This window comes from Artibeus jamaicensis, unplaced genomic scaffold (assembly GCF_021234435.1).
Source record: "Artibeus jamaicensis isolate MK-2021 breed Jamaican fruit bat unplaced genomic scaffold, CSHL_Jam_final scaffold_847, whole genome shotgun sequence".
Classification (NCBI taxonomy): Eukaryota; Metazoa; Chordata; class Mammalia; order Chiroptera; family Phyllostomidae; genus Artibeus; species Artibeus jamaicensis.
The window spans coordinates 24315230-24329171 of record NW_026522057.1 but is presented as its reverse complement, the minus strand read 5'-3'; the positions used below and the strand labels follow the sequence as shown (position 1 = coordinate 24329171).

Below are 13942 nucleotides of genomic sequence, written 5' to 3'. Positions count from 1 at the left end.
AATCCTGGCTCATGGTTCCGGAAATCCTCTGTCCTCAGAACACCCCAAGAGGGGACACAAGCAAACAAAAGGCCACTGTCCAGTATTTGGAAATAAATACCAAAAATGCACATTCCCTGAGCCAGCAGGGCATATGGCCCTCACAAAGCTCCCAGGTTATAAACGTAGAACAGTAGAGTTGTTTTTCGTTGGACTAACACACTGAAGCCATACTCTGTCCTGGCCCTGTTGGAGGCTGTGCCAATACAGTGGTGAAGGGGAAGGACAAAGGCCTCAAGTAGAGCTTACCTACTAGCGGGGGGAGATGGACAACCAGTGAACACACTCAGCAGCCCCCTCAGGTAGACAGTGTGCTAGGTGGCAGGGTACTGTGGAGAAGAAAAGGCAGGTAGGTGATGGGAAGACGTGGCCTGGGAGCAAGTTGATGAGAGGTGACAGGCAGGCAGGCACAAGGGCGTGTTGGAGGAAGAGTGGTCCAGAGGCTGGGGTGTTTGGGGAACAGCGAGGAGGCTGGCGTGGCTGGGACAGAGTGAGCAGGGGACAGGGTGGGGATGGTGTCAGAGAGTGCTGTGGGGTGGGGGTCATATAGGGCCTTGAGGACATCCCAAGGCCTTTGGTATTGCCTTGAAGCCACAGGGAGGACCCACAGGTATACTGAAGTGAATTAGAGTCAACTCCCCCTGCTCTAATTTCTGGGGCATGTTTGTGGTCACCAGGGGCAAATCACACCTTTTCCCGTTTCAGGTTACCATAACCCTAGGCTTACCTGTGACCCTGTATGCCTGATCATTGTCTTTGCCACCTTTAGAGAATGATATGCTGAATTCCTGCCAGGCACATGGCAGATGCTCAAGAAATCACAGGCAAGGCAGGTAGCCTTTGCACAGTGCATTCTATGGTGATTTCCGTACATAAATCAGTGTATCCACCTACAAACTCTTGGAGTTACATTAAATCATTCCCTTTATTGAAAAAGAACTGCAAGGAAAATGTACAGTATCAGGCAGAAGTGGGAATTGAATATAGGCCTTTAACTTCAATGCCCGTGCTAGGTCATTGTGAAGGTCAAGTGCAGGGTCAGCCACTTGGCTTTGCTAGGGACTATGCATGGAGGAAGGCAAGAGTGCCTGGGGGCCATGAAAGTCATCATGTGGATCATGGGGTCCTGAGCTTGAAACTCGTGTCCTTCCAACGAATGTTTGGTAAATGAGTGAATGAAGAGAAAAGGAAGATACTAAAGTACCTCGGAATTGAGGTGCCAGACAATCAGGAATGAGTTCAGAGTCAGCACAGGATCGGCATTCCCAGGGCTGAGGGTGCTTTGTACAGAGGCCAAGAGGAAATTCTGTCTGATAAGGAGGATCTTTGTTCTTCCCTTCTTCTTCACACTCACCTCACTTCTCAGAGCTTTTGGAGCAGCTTCTGTAACCACTGGCCCGAGGGGAATCCCCTCCTGACACCAGCAGCAAGTCTGAGCTGCAGCAGCTGGGGCAAAGAATCGCTTCATCCTAAAACCAGCAAAGTTGTCTCTCTCCTTCTCCTTCTCCCTTTCAAACAGAAGCACATAATTGGAAAGTTGAGGACTTACTCCATGCCCCGATCTGTCTGTTCTGTACATGACAGTATGAGGATCAAGGACCCTAAGCAGTACCTGTGACGCTGTTGGAGCCCAAGGTGGTGGCCTCCCAGCCCCAGTAAGCATCATCTTCTACCCCCAGAGGGGACGGGGTATCTGCCTCCTTCACCCAGCTTCAGGTTGGAAGCCTCCCTTTGCTGGCGTAAGTTACTCAATAAGTATTCATCAGCAGGGTGAGGAAGTGAATGGATGAACAGTATAATCTCCCAGTCTATCCGTGCTATCAACATGCCCCAAATTCTATATCTTCATTCAATTTCAATATCCACACAGCTGGGAAAACTGAGAACTGTTTTCATAATTTGTTTGGCAGCCACATCTGACTTGAGCTCACTTGTTGATGTGTTCAGATTTAAATCAGAATGAGCATACTTATTGCCCTTATTTGCTTCACTTATATAAAGGTTCATGGGTTTGCTGCAGGAATATTAATGTAATAATGAAGTTATTTTCTTGTGTCCTGCTGGGTTGATGTGTGCTATGCAGTTTATGCACCAATTATGTTATCTAGATATAGCTATAACATGATCAGAAACAGATAGAAATCATAATGAAATGTACCTCCACTCCCATCAGGTTGGATGAAACGGAACATAGTGATAATATCAAGCGTTGGCAAGAATCCAGAGAAAACAGATTACTCGTCCGTTGGCAGTGGCGATGTAAAATGGTGCTGCCACTCTGGAAGGCCCCACCATGGAGGAAGGAGACCATCTGTGTGCTGAGAACCCAGGAGAATGTGGGGCAGCATACAAGCCTACCAAAGAAGGCCAGGGTCAAATTTCTAGTTCACAGTTTTGTTCACTGTCACCCATGTGTGCTCTGGGAAGTTCTCCTGATGCAGGAATAGCCCCACATACTTCTAGGCAAAAAAGTCTGGGGGTCATTGGACAGGCTCACAGACCAAACTCAGTTGGTCTAGTCAGAGGTTTAAGTTCATTAGGACAGAGCAGGAAGCAAGGGGAAGGAGACGGGTGAGTCAGCCCACACTGACTAAGGTGCCAGCGGGGACAGGGTAGGGAATAGTCGTACCTGGTTCTCCCTGGGTAATGCAATATTCACAGGTCCTCTCCTCTGCCACATCCCCCTTCCCCTCTGCTGGTGTACCTAAGAGGACCAGTGGGGTTCCCACAGTTGGAGGGGGCCTGGAGCCAACATACATCTTACACTGATGGGAACCAAGAGGAGGCATCCTTGAGCACAGCACTGGCTCCTTTCTCAGTTTGCGGAGTAAATCTGAATTTTATCTGCATTCTTTAGGAAGGACATGGGTGGCCAGAGTGGGGCCTCATCAGGTGTCACCGATGGGTGACCAATTTTGGGTGACGTGGCTGTGAATTCAGCCATGGCATTCTCGTGACTTACCACTTGACCTTTCCATCCCTTCCACACATTCTGTCTGTACACTCTATTTTCCATATGTTGTGCAGTTACTGTCTTGCTTACTGTGTCTCTGGAACACTTGATGCCATTTCTTCCCGTGTCTCTAAGCCCCGGTTTACTCCCGGTCCGTGCCCAACGCTCCCTATGTCGTGTGTTTTCTCTGTGCCCTGTGGGACCAGCTTACTTCCACCCATGCTCCACACTCTCTGTGAGTTTCATTTCTCCTGCTTTTCTTTTTCAGGAGAATGGAATTTCTTAAAGAAGAAGCTTGTGAGTTTACATCTTTACGAAGAGTGAGAATTTTCACCCAATCTTTCTCACAGGAAGGCCTTTCAGGTATTTTCAGCATCCGTGTGATGGGAAGTCATTAAAATGTGAGTGGGTTCAGGGGAGAGGTACAGTCATTGGTGGTTGCTACAAGCTTTGTAGTATGTGGTTTTGGTGGGTTGTTGGAAATGGATGGACTTGGCCTTGCAGTCAGATTTCATTGAACTGGGTTTGAATCCCAGCTCTGTCTACTGCTGAATATGGACAAACCACTTCCTTAAACACAGTCTCCTTTTCCCCAAGAGAAAGCATAATTAAAATGCCAAAAAATAAAGGTAAAGAAATAGGAGGAGGTTGTGGGAGAATGGGTGGGAGGTGAGGGGATTGAGAATTACAAATAAGTACTTACAGAATGGCCATGGGGATTAAAGTAGAAATATAGGAGGGGGAGTAGGCAAGAAACTTATGTGCATGACGCATGGACAGAAACAAAGGTGGGCGGATGGCCTGAGGGAGTGTGTGGGGGGGCTGAGTTAAGGGGAACAAAGGAGAAAAAAATCAGGACAATTGGAATAAGGTATCAATAAAATATAATTAAACAAAACCAATGAAAAATTACAGCCTCCTTTGCCTCATCCTTACAAATGAAACAAATGGTGTTCTGGGTTCTGGAATTGTCCCTACCAAGCAGTGAAGGCCCCTTTGGAACCTTGGTTCACGGAAGAGAGGGAGGCTGCAGAACCCAAAGAGATGTGAGTCCAAGAGGGTTTCCCGGACGGAAACGTCACTCAGATTTTGTGGGTGCTGACTTCAGCACTTTTGCAATCTCACCCTCTCTCACTTCCACCAGCCCCTACAAGAAACCACCAAAGAGAGAGAGGACACATTTTCCGTGTTACCATTTCTCCAGGTCACTTGACACCATTCATTCCTCCATCAGTGATTATTTACTGAGCACCTACAGTGTGCGCCAGACGCTGGGGATGCTCTAGTGAGGGCAGCAGACTTGGCTCCAGGCTGGAAAGGGTGATCTCCTTGGAGAGACAGACAATGAGCAGGAAACACAAATAAATATCATTCTAGATTCTAAAGAGAGTGTAAAGGGATGAGTAGGGAGCCATGACTGAGGTTACTACACAAGATGAATATGGATGTGATTGGAATCTAGCCAGGACCCAATAGCACAGGGAGAGCTGAGGTGTAAAGGCCAGGAAGAGAAGAATCAGGGACAATTCTGGCAGGGATTCTGGCAGAAACAAAGGTGATGAAATGTGCAGAGAGTGGAGAAAAATGGCACAGAACAGGGCAGGTCATGAGGGCAGTTGGATATTTGAATCTGAAACCCTAGAGCAAATTAGAGCTGAAGGCACCATGTGTGTGGGTGGCACTCACAGTCATTGCAGTGGGGATTGTTCACCAAGAGGAGAGCAGGCTTTCTCTGGTGATCATATGCAGGAGGAAGAGGAAGATGAGGGGTGGGGGGGGGAGCCTATCCTTGACAGTGCACAGGTCTTGGCTAGAACCTCTGGACCAGGACACAGATAAAAGTCAATATTGTGTATGTCTACATGTCACAGGAAAACACAAGTTTCTCTTATGAAAGGCATATGCAAAATGTGGGCCAAGATGGAAAACAAACCCTCTGGGACACAGAGCAGACTCAGACTCCTTTCCCTCTGGTTAAAGAAATGTTCCAGCCCTGGGGCGTGGGTGGGGTAGGGACATGGATTCAGAACCCACAACCTTTGTGTTGGAGCATCCAGGAGCATCCAGGAGAATGCTCCAACCAACTGAGCCACACAAGCTGGAGCAAAAGAGTGTAAGTAACTAGCTCATGTCCAGAGCACTGCCATTTGGCAGAGCCAGGATTCAATCCCAAGTCCCACCAACTCAGGGTTTTCCACCCTGAGCAGTGTTGACATGGCGAACCAGATAACTTCCTGTTGTAGGGGCTGTCTGTGCATTGTGGGGTGCTTGGCAACACCCTGCACCTGCCCATGAGATGCCAGTGCCAGCTCCCACACCTCACCGTGTCACAACCAAAAATGTTGCCAGACATCACCAGATGGCTCCAGCAGGGTAACATCCTCCCATGTGGGACCCACCACTCTGACCTCAGAGTGGGGTAGGAGGAGAGATGTCATCATCAGTGCCATGGAGGTGGGACTTTGCCATAAATGATGGAGGCTGTCACAACACTGTAAACAGTCTGTGACGTTATCTGAGAAGTCAGTGAGCTCATTGTTTCCTGCTTTGTAATGAAAAGTATGGTGTTATTCATTCATTCCTCCTTCAGTAGACTTTTGCTAAGCACCTGCTAAGTATCAATGGGTTTAGCACCAGGGGATAAAGCAAAAACAAAACCAAAATTCCTGTCTCCAGCAGAGGTTATATTGTGCAGCAATAAACACACAAGTGAAGTACTTGTTATCTCAGGTGATAGTAAAAGCCATAAAGACAACCTAAGCAGGGGTGTGTGTGTGTGTGTGTGTGTGTGTGTGTGTGTGTGTGTGTAGAGTGGGAACTGGCATTAGAAATCAGGTGGGGAGTTACCATTTTAAATAAGGTTCCCCAGGATGGCCTCACTCAGAAGGTTACAGGTGAGCAGAGCCCTGAGGTAAGGGAGAGGTTGAGCTCAGCTGCCATGGAGGGAAGAGTGTCACCCAGGCCACACTAAGTACAAGTGCCTTGGGGCCTCCTGGGCAGACTCAGGAATAGCAAGTGTGGTCAGAGAGGAACAGGGCATCAGAGGGCGGGAGGAAGGATGGTATTTTACTGTCCCAGGTGACTTTTTCAAGGCCAATACTAGGTGCAGTGCTAGGATGTAAGCTGGAAGCTTGGAACTCTTGTTCCCAGCCGGGTCGGATTGCAGGGCCCTTTTGCCCCGTCTGTGGGCCTGTTAGAAGCACATCTGTGACTCACCTGGGCTGGACCAATTCTTCTGGAGGATGAGGAGGTGGGGAAGGCCAGTTGTGATATAAGTGTCAGCGTTCTGCTGGCCCAGCAGCTTGTCCTAAGTGGGGTGTGCTGAGCCCAGCCTCCTCTGTGGAGGGAAGAGAGCCATGTGGGTCCTTCTGCTGGTCCTCCTTGGGGCAGCCTGGGTGTTTTTTGTGGGAGCAGGACTGTGGGTCGTCTGCAGCCACTTCTTCACTGTAGACATCCCTGCAGCCATCAGCCACCCTGGGAGACTGCGGGCTCTGCACTGCCTCTTCCAGCTGTTGGTGACCTGGGTGAGTTGTGTGTTTTCTCTGTTCCCTCATGGTGAGGGCTAAGGGGAGAGTGGGGAGAATGTACCAGAAGCGTCTAGTTGGATGAGCGCTAATGTCACGGTGGTAGAGGCTGACAGTATATTGTCAAGCCTGAATAATTCCTGTTAGGTAACCGTGGTTCTCAACCACTTCTCAGGGTTTACCAGGCTGAATGGGCAGATAGTTACACAATTCAAAGAATGATTCCTATTTTCAGGAAAAAAAAAGTCTGCTCCCCTCCGTGGCCAGGCATCCTGATTTCTCTGGTTCACAGCACTGGCTATTCTGTGAAGCCCTGAAGACAGGAATGAGTTGTTCTGAATCTTTGGGTCCCCATTCCTACCTACTGGCCAAGGCCAAAAAAGAGAGACACTCCAGCAAATTCATAAGTTGGAACCATGAGCAAAACTATAGAATGTGACTTTCAAGTAGGTATTTGTTGCTTTGTAGAGATGAAAACCGGTTCCTGTCAGTAGTCAGATGCTACCTGTTGCTCCTGGTGGGTGTGATTTGATGAAACCCCTGTGGATGGGTGGTGGTCAGAATCACACCAACGTTGGCTGTGAGGTTTTGCCAACCTTGTGCTTCTTCGGTCTGTTATGTAACCACAAGGATTGCAAACTCTTGTTCTCATGAGAAATCCTCCGTGGAGAGGAACCCAGGAGCTGGAGGGTTCCCCCACCCAGATCTGAGGTACAGGAGCTGATGATTCGCTCCTGTACTCTTCCTGCCCTTGACGTTCATAGTCTGCATTCTGGTTTCACAAACATAGGGACTCTGTTTCCTCATGTGCAAAATGCGGGGAAATAATAGTCTCCACTACCAAGCATTTGTGGAGAGGCAGTGAATTGAGTATGCGTTTCAGGGCCTGACCCAGAGGAAGCTCTCCATAAACATGGCCTATTCCAATGTGTTGAGTTGTTTTTTCTACAAAGATGTGTTGGAGGTCATTCCAGGTACAGGGTCCCTCAGGGGTGGCCAGAAACCTGGTGTAGGGCTGAGATGTGCCATTCTGGGAGTGGGGTTTGATCATGCTGTGCTAGGGCCATCGGCCTGGGATTTTCTGAGGGAGAGATGTGTTCAGCCATGTGTGGAGTGTACACATGGCATGAAGCAGTGACACCTGGAAATCCTTCCCATCACATTTCCTCTTCTCTCACCAACAGGGGACCATTTTTGAGAAACTGGGAATCTGCTCTGTGCCCAGATTTGTCTCATTCATACATGACCTACTGCCACTCAAGCAGGATCCAGATGTTGTAGTCAAGGACCTCCGCTTTGGGACTATCCCAGTGAAGTTGTACCAGCCCAAGATGTCCTCCTGCACTCCCCGGCGGGGTGTCCTGTTCTTCCATGGTGGTGGGGCCATCGTAGGGAGCCTGAGTAAGAGTTCTTCCCTCTGACTCATCCCGTAGAGTGACAGCCTCACAGCAGGGTGGGTAGAGGCACGTCTGTCATCCTCCTGGCATCTAAAGCAACCAGGGAACATGGGTCTCTTTCTGGAAGTATGGAGGTATGCATGGAATATCCTGGGGTATCTATGCAGTGGTCTATGCAGGTTTTCCCTGCTATGACATAACGGAATACAGGTTTCACTCACAATGTGGAAGTAGGGTCTCTATACACCTTCCCTAAGCCAAAGTGCTATTAAACTAAGAAGCAATTATCTTAGGAGACGCCTTGCTCATGGATGCCCCAAATAAGCCAGGATACAGCCCAGATGCTCAGAGACCCAGATCAGACTTCTGGGGCTGGATGCTGCATGTGATTTTGGGAGATGTGGTGGGAAGCAGATTGGTACCCCATCTTGTGTCCTGCCAGGGTGGTGTGGGGGTATGGCACTGCCTGTATAAAGGCTCCCTCCTAAACGAACCCTGAAAGCTATTTTCCCATTTCACATTCTTCTTCCTCATCCTCTTGTTGTTGTTGTTGTTCTTGTTCTTCTTCATCTCCTCTTTTTGATAAAAGTGAAAATGCTCTTTGGCTTTCCTTTGGTTAGCCTAAAAGAGGTAAAAGTGTAGATGTTTAGTAAAAGAAAAGAAGCCTAACATACACTTTCAAAAAGAAGAAGATACCTGTCTATATGTATGAAATACACGAAATATAAATTTCGCCATTAGAAAGTTTACCATTCAGTGGCATTTAGTGCTTCACAATGTTGGGTGACTACTGATTGGGAAGTAAGGATGTTTTAAAAGTGAAAACACTAAAATACCATTTGGATTCATATCAGGTATTGCTTAGAGACAAACCTGGTATAAACACACAGTACAACCAAAGATTTGAGAAAAATTAATGAGAGAAGAAATCTAACAAGTGATATTATTTTACTGTCCTAATTCCTCAACCCCAACTGCAGGAATTAGAAGGAAAATGCCTTTATACAGCTTTCTAGTCTCTGGAATGCCAAGGTCAATTGCAGTAGCCTTTGAGAATGGAGAGTTGAATGAAATCATGATTTTGGTATTGTCTGCATAAGAAATGACAATAACAGCAAATATTGATTACTGAATATTTCTTAATGTTAGCATTTACGTGGCAGCATAGGAGAAGCCCCTTATGTGCATTATCTCATTGCCCAGCCCCATGATTATCATTATCCCCATTTCACAGATGAGAAGATTGAGCCTCAGGGAGAGAAGGGCTGTGCCCACCACTCCTTCAGCTCAAGTGAAGAGGAGGCAATGTAGAGACACAAACTTGGGTCTGAATCCAGAGCTCACACACAGAAGCACTCTATTGTATGGCCAGACAGCTTCTCAGATGCTGTGAACCAATAGTCAGGACCCAAGAGCTCTGTCCATGGTAGTTAGCAGAGAGAAGGGACAACTTGTGATAGGCTAAGGAAGCTCACTAAGCCTTCCTAGTCAATTTAAAAACCTTTCTTTCCCAGAAACCCACCATGACATATGCTGTCGTTTGTCCAAAGAGAGTGACTCCGTGGTTGTAGCAGTTGGGTGAGTAAAGGGGAGGGTGAGAGGGCAGGGAAGCCAAGCTAAATCCTGGAGTGACCAGGAGGGAGGTGGGAACTTGGGCAGGAGGGGAATCAAAGGGACAGAGGAGGAGGGCAGCCAGCAAGGAGGAGAGGAACGAAGGGGGAGAGACACAGAGGCAGATCCTGAGCATTCCTCCCTGTGGGCATCCTGTGGGTATGTTTCAATGGGGCATTCTGTGAGTGGCATCATTTGGAAGCTGGCTGGGGAGTGGGCTTAGCTAAGTGGATCAGCAGCCGAGTTTCACAGCACAGCACTTTTGGGTGGGCAGGTCTTTGTTGAACAGAACAGCCATGCACAGTCTACACAGTTAGCAGCTCCTTCCACTACATGCTCATGGTGCCCTGCACAGGCACCAGGACAACTGCAAACACTGTGGTCCCATCATTTCTGAGTGCTCTCTGGTGGGAAGGCTGCCCTGGTGAGATGCATCTAAGGAAGCAAGAAAAACATGGAAAACCCACTCTCTGTCCTAACTGATCTTGGAGACTCACTCACTTTGGAGAGGCAAAGAGGGCTTGGTGGATCTGGCAGCCCTTCCCTGGGCCTCCACATCAGGCCACGTGGACATATGTATGAGGAGCAGTCACTGCAGTGCAGTGGTCTTGCCCTCCTGCCTGACACATGGTCACACTGGGGGAGGGTGGCTCCTGCTGATTCCACTTTTCCTGCAGGTTTGTTTAAGTGCACATGCCATGAAGAACTATCAGTTGCCAGCATCTTGGTGTGGCTACATTTCCCAGCTTTCCTGTGGTGTAGCTAGTAGAGTAAAAAGTACAGAAGTTAGTTCTGGGTGAGGGGAAGAGACCCGGGGAAGGGCCTCACTCTACAGTTCTTGGCTCCAAGCCATTTCTGCAGAGGGATGGACATCTTGATGCTGTTGGTGGCCCTACATGTCTTACCATCTTGGCTGTGCTGAAGCACGTAGTCATCATAGTAGTATAGTATAGTAGACTATACTAGCAGATATATCTGCAAGAAAGTTATGTTCAGACTCCAAAGTAGACAGGGATCAGGAGTTAACCACTGGCATTCCAGGTAGCTAAGAATAGAGGCAACAGAATGGAAATGGCTGGCAGAAGCTTTGTGCATCTCAAAGCATGTTTCTATTTCTTCTCACCTGGGTATGTGTTTTATTGATTTTAGAGAAAGAGGAAGGGAGAGATGAGAAAATCATCTGTGTGAGAGAGAAATATAGATGTCAGAGCAAAACATCCAATGGGTGTCTCCCATAAGTGCCCCAACCAAGAATGTAACCCACAATCCATTAGTAACAGGATAATGCACCAACCAAGTGAGCCACCTGGCCAGCCAAACTCCCTCTTTGTGGAGTCCAGCATTTAAAATGGTAAAGTCTCTGTCAAAACCCAGATTTCTGGACTCTTGAAAATTGGGAAGTTCTAGCAATACCAGGCTGGCAACGTGCTAACAGCCAACTGAATGAGAAGCCATGGCTGGAGTTGGGGAGGCTGATCTGGAGGTGACCCATGTGTTATCTGTGGCCCTGGGCAGTATTTAAACATATACATATTATAGATGTTATGTATTTATTTTTAGGGAGAGGGGAAAGGAGAGAGAGAAACATCCATTGGTTGCCTCTAGACCTTTCCCAGACCAGGGACTGTACCCACAAACCAGGCATGTAGCCTGACTGGGAGTCCAACTGGTGACCTTTTGCTTTGCAGGATGACAGCCAAGCAATAAGTCACTCCAGTCAGGGTGCATTTGGTAGCATTCTAGCTTCCTAACCTGGAGGCCACAACACCTGTGAGCATGGAAGCAGTATTGAAAATCTAAACCCACACCACCCAGGGCTTGCTCATAAATGAAACCAAAATGTACAGAACAGGTGTGACTCAGGGCAGCACCATCAGGTAGGTTCAGAAGGATGGGGCTCATGCTGCTGATAGCTCAGTTCTTGACCAATAATAGGGGGATGACAGGGCTCTGGTGATCACAGCCTGTCCCCAAAATTGGCATGAGACAGTAGAAATAGCAGCTGTCCTTACTGAGGCCATGGGCCAGGCACTGAGGACCTTACTTCTATCAGCTCATTTAAGCCCTAGATCTTAATCTACCTGCTCAGGGATGAGAAAGAGAAGTTAATGGAAGAAATTTGGGCTCAAGAATGCAACACAGAGGTGTCTCCTACTCTGCCATGGTGGTGAGTGTCAACCATGTTCCTTGATTCCTTTGCAGATACCGCAAGGCACCCAAGCATAGGTTTCCAACGCCAATGAGAGACTGCCTTGTGGCCACCGTCCACTTCCTCAGGTCCCTGGATTTGTATGGGGTGGATCCAGCCCGGGTTGTAGTCTGTGGTGACAGTGCTGGTGGGGGAATGGCAGCAGTAATGTGTCAAAAACTTATAAACAGGTCAGATCTCCCCAAAATCCGTGCTCAGATTCTCATCTATGCTGTTACCCAAATGATGGATTTTCAACTCCCGTCCTACCAGCAGAATGCAAACATTCCCCTGCTCAGCAGGAATTTTGCCTTCCACTGTTTATGGTATTACATGGACATCCACCCCTCTTGGAAAAGCATAATTATGAAACGTGCCCACTTGCCTGTGGAAGTGTGGGAGAAGTACAGAAAGTGGCTGGGCTCAGAAAACATCCCAGAGAGATTTAAGAAGAGAGGCTACCAGGAAGTTCCCCTCGTGCTCCATAATGAGGATGCTTACCTGGAGACAAACCACACTCTGGATTTGATGAACTCGCCCCTGATTGCAGAAGATGAAGTAGTGTCTCAGCTCCCGGAAGCTTGCATTGTGAGCTGTGAGAATGACCCTCTCCGGGACGATTCACTGCTGTACAAGAAGAGACTGGAGGACCTGGGAGTCCCTGTGACTTGGCACCACATGGAGGATGGTTTTCACGGAGTGCTCAGCATGCTGGGCATGTTCTACTTTCAGTTCCCCTGCTCCACGCAGATTCTAAACGTCATGGTCCACTTTCTAAAGGGGTTGTGATCATCTTTCCTTCCCATGGAAGCTATGAGAGAATGGGTCCCACCATTATCCAGTTCCTTACAGGGCTCTCTATTTTTGATATAGGTGATGCTGGGTGGGGTGAGGGAGGGTGTGGAGGCCGCCATGTTTTTCTTGCTCCAGGTTCTAGAATCCCAGAAAGCACATTTCTGATTTCTAGAGAGAAACAGAAGGTAAGATAGGGGTGGTGGGGGAGGGTGGGCCTCTGGGTCTCTGTGCAGCGGTGGGAAAATTTGAGCAGATGCCCTTTACTGGCCAATTGCAAGAGAGTGAGTGAGCATATAAGAGTTGCCCATGGCCTCCCTGAGGTTGAGTTCAGATGGCCCAGGTGATCCAGGCTGTGAGCAACAGGGCCGTCCACTTGGCTGGCCTTGGACACCCCCAGGGGAGCCATGCACACTCTCATGGGCCCTCTCCAATCTGGCCAGGGGGGCATGGCTCTGATGCTCTACTGCTGGGTGGAGGTGGATCAACTGGCCCCACTCTCCTCCTCCTGGCACAGGGTGACACTTTCCCTGCTGGTCCTCTGGAGTTCAGAGTCTGAACTGTCTGAGCTGGAAGATTTAAGACTGAGGAGACGAGTTTCTGTGGTGGTGGGCCACTAGGGGCAGATGAAGACAGCAGCCCAGAACCACCTGACTGGGGGGGCTCTGGAGCTGTTGGAGTCAAAGTGTCAGAAGACGAGAGTTGGAAAGGTCTCTGTGCTGAGCCAGAGACCCATGAAGACAGAGTCTGACCCAACTCATCCATGTCTGCAGAGAGAAATTGAGGGAGAGCCAAGAGAAAGCAAAGATGTGTAGGGAGTCCTAATTCTGTTTTCAGACACAGAACCAACTCAGATTGAACTAAACCAGAGAGACTGTATAGGCCAGGGGGATAAATGAGAATCAGTGTGATGCAGGAACTCAAACAATGCCCCCAGCTACCTTTTCTTCTTTCCTCTGTTCTATTCTGTGTTTCTCTATGTCTATTTTTCTTTCACTTCTACACATGGTGGTTCTGACCAGCTCCATACTTACACTGTCCCAGGGTCATTATAATGGATTTGCCTCATTTTCAGTGGTCCCAGAAGAAATCGCATTACCTCTGTATGGCTCTAAGGGCTTTCTGAATGATGGAACCAGTTGCCACCACCAATGGAATGGAAAGTTCCGACTGACCAGATGTAAGTCCCATGCCATCTCTGGAGTGGAAGGTGGAGTCAACTCCCCTGGGGTTTTGAACTGAGTACTTGGGAGGGGGGGACTACTTACCTTACGTCAACAGTCACTCTACTACAGAAGCTGAAGTGCATCCTGGGCCAAAGTGTGTGGAAGTTTTGCTTCATTTGTATGAGTGTTTTGAAACTGTACATTCAATGAAAACAATGCCGAGATTTCACTTTCCCAAAGGGGGAACTCAGATGCTGAGGGAGCTCCCTGGT

General features: G+C 48.4%; 1 protein-coding gene across 1 annotated transcript; it reads left to right on the top strand.

Annotated features, from left to right (window-relative positions):
- Nucleotides 1–6315: 6315 nt before the first annotated feature.
- On the top strand, nucleotides 6316–12501 carry LOC119064144 (arylacetamide deacetylase-like 3). The gene is made up of 4 exons (XM_037165735.2): nucleotides 6316–6516; nucleotides 7701–7917; nucleotides 9428–9491; nucleotides 11727–12501. Exons 1-4 carry the CDS (start codon nucleotides 6349–6351, stop codon nucleotides 12499–12501), a joined length of 1224 nt encoding a protein of 407 aa, XP_037021630.2. The 5' UTR covers nucleotides 6316–6348.
- The last annotated feature ends 1441 nt before the right edge of the window (nucleotides 12502–13942 follow it).

What these genes read in the sequence shown, in the direction of transcription:
- LOC119064144 (XM_037165735.2), top strand. Translation starts at nt 6,349, where the DNA reads ATGTGGGTCCTTCTGCTGGTCCTCCTTGGGGCAGCCTGGGTGTTTTTT. An exon ending in TCCAGCTGTTGGTGACCTGG is followed by an intron (nt 6,517 to 7,700) that starts GTGAGTTGTGTG and finishes TCTCACCAACAG; the next exon opens with GGGACCATTTTTGAGAAACT. An exon ending in GGCCATCGTAGGGAGCCTGA is followed by an intron (nt 7,918 to 9,427) that starts GTAAGAGTTCTT and finishes TTTCTTTCCCAG; the next exon opens with AAACCCACCATGACATATGC.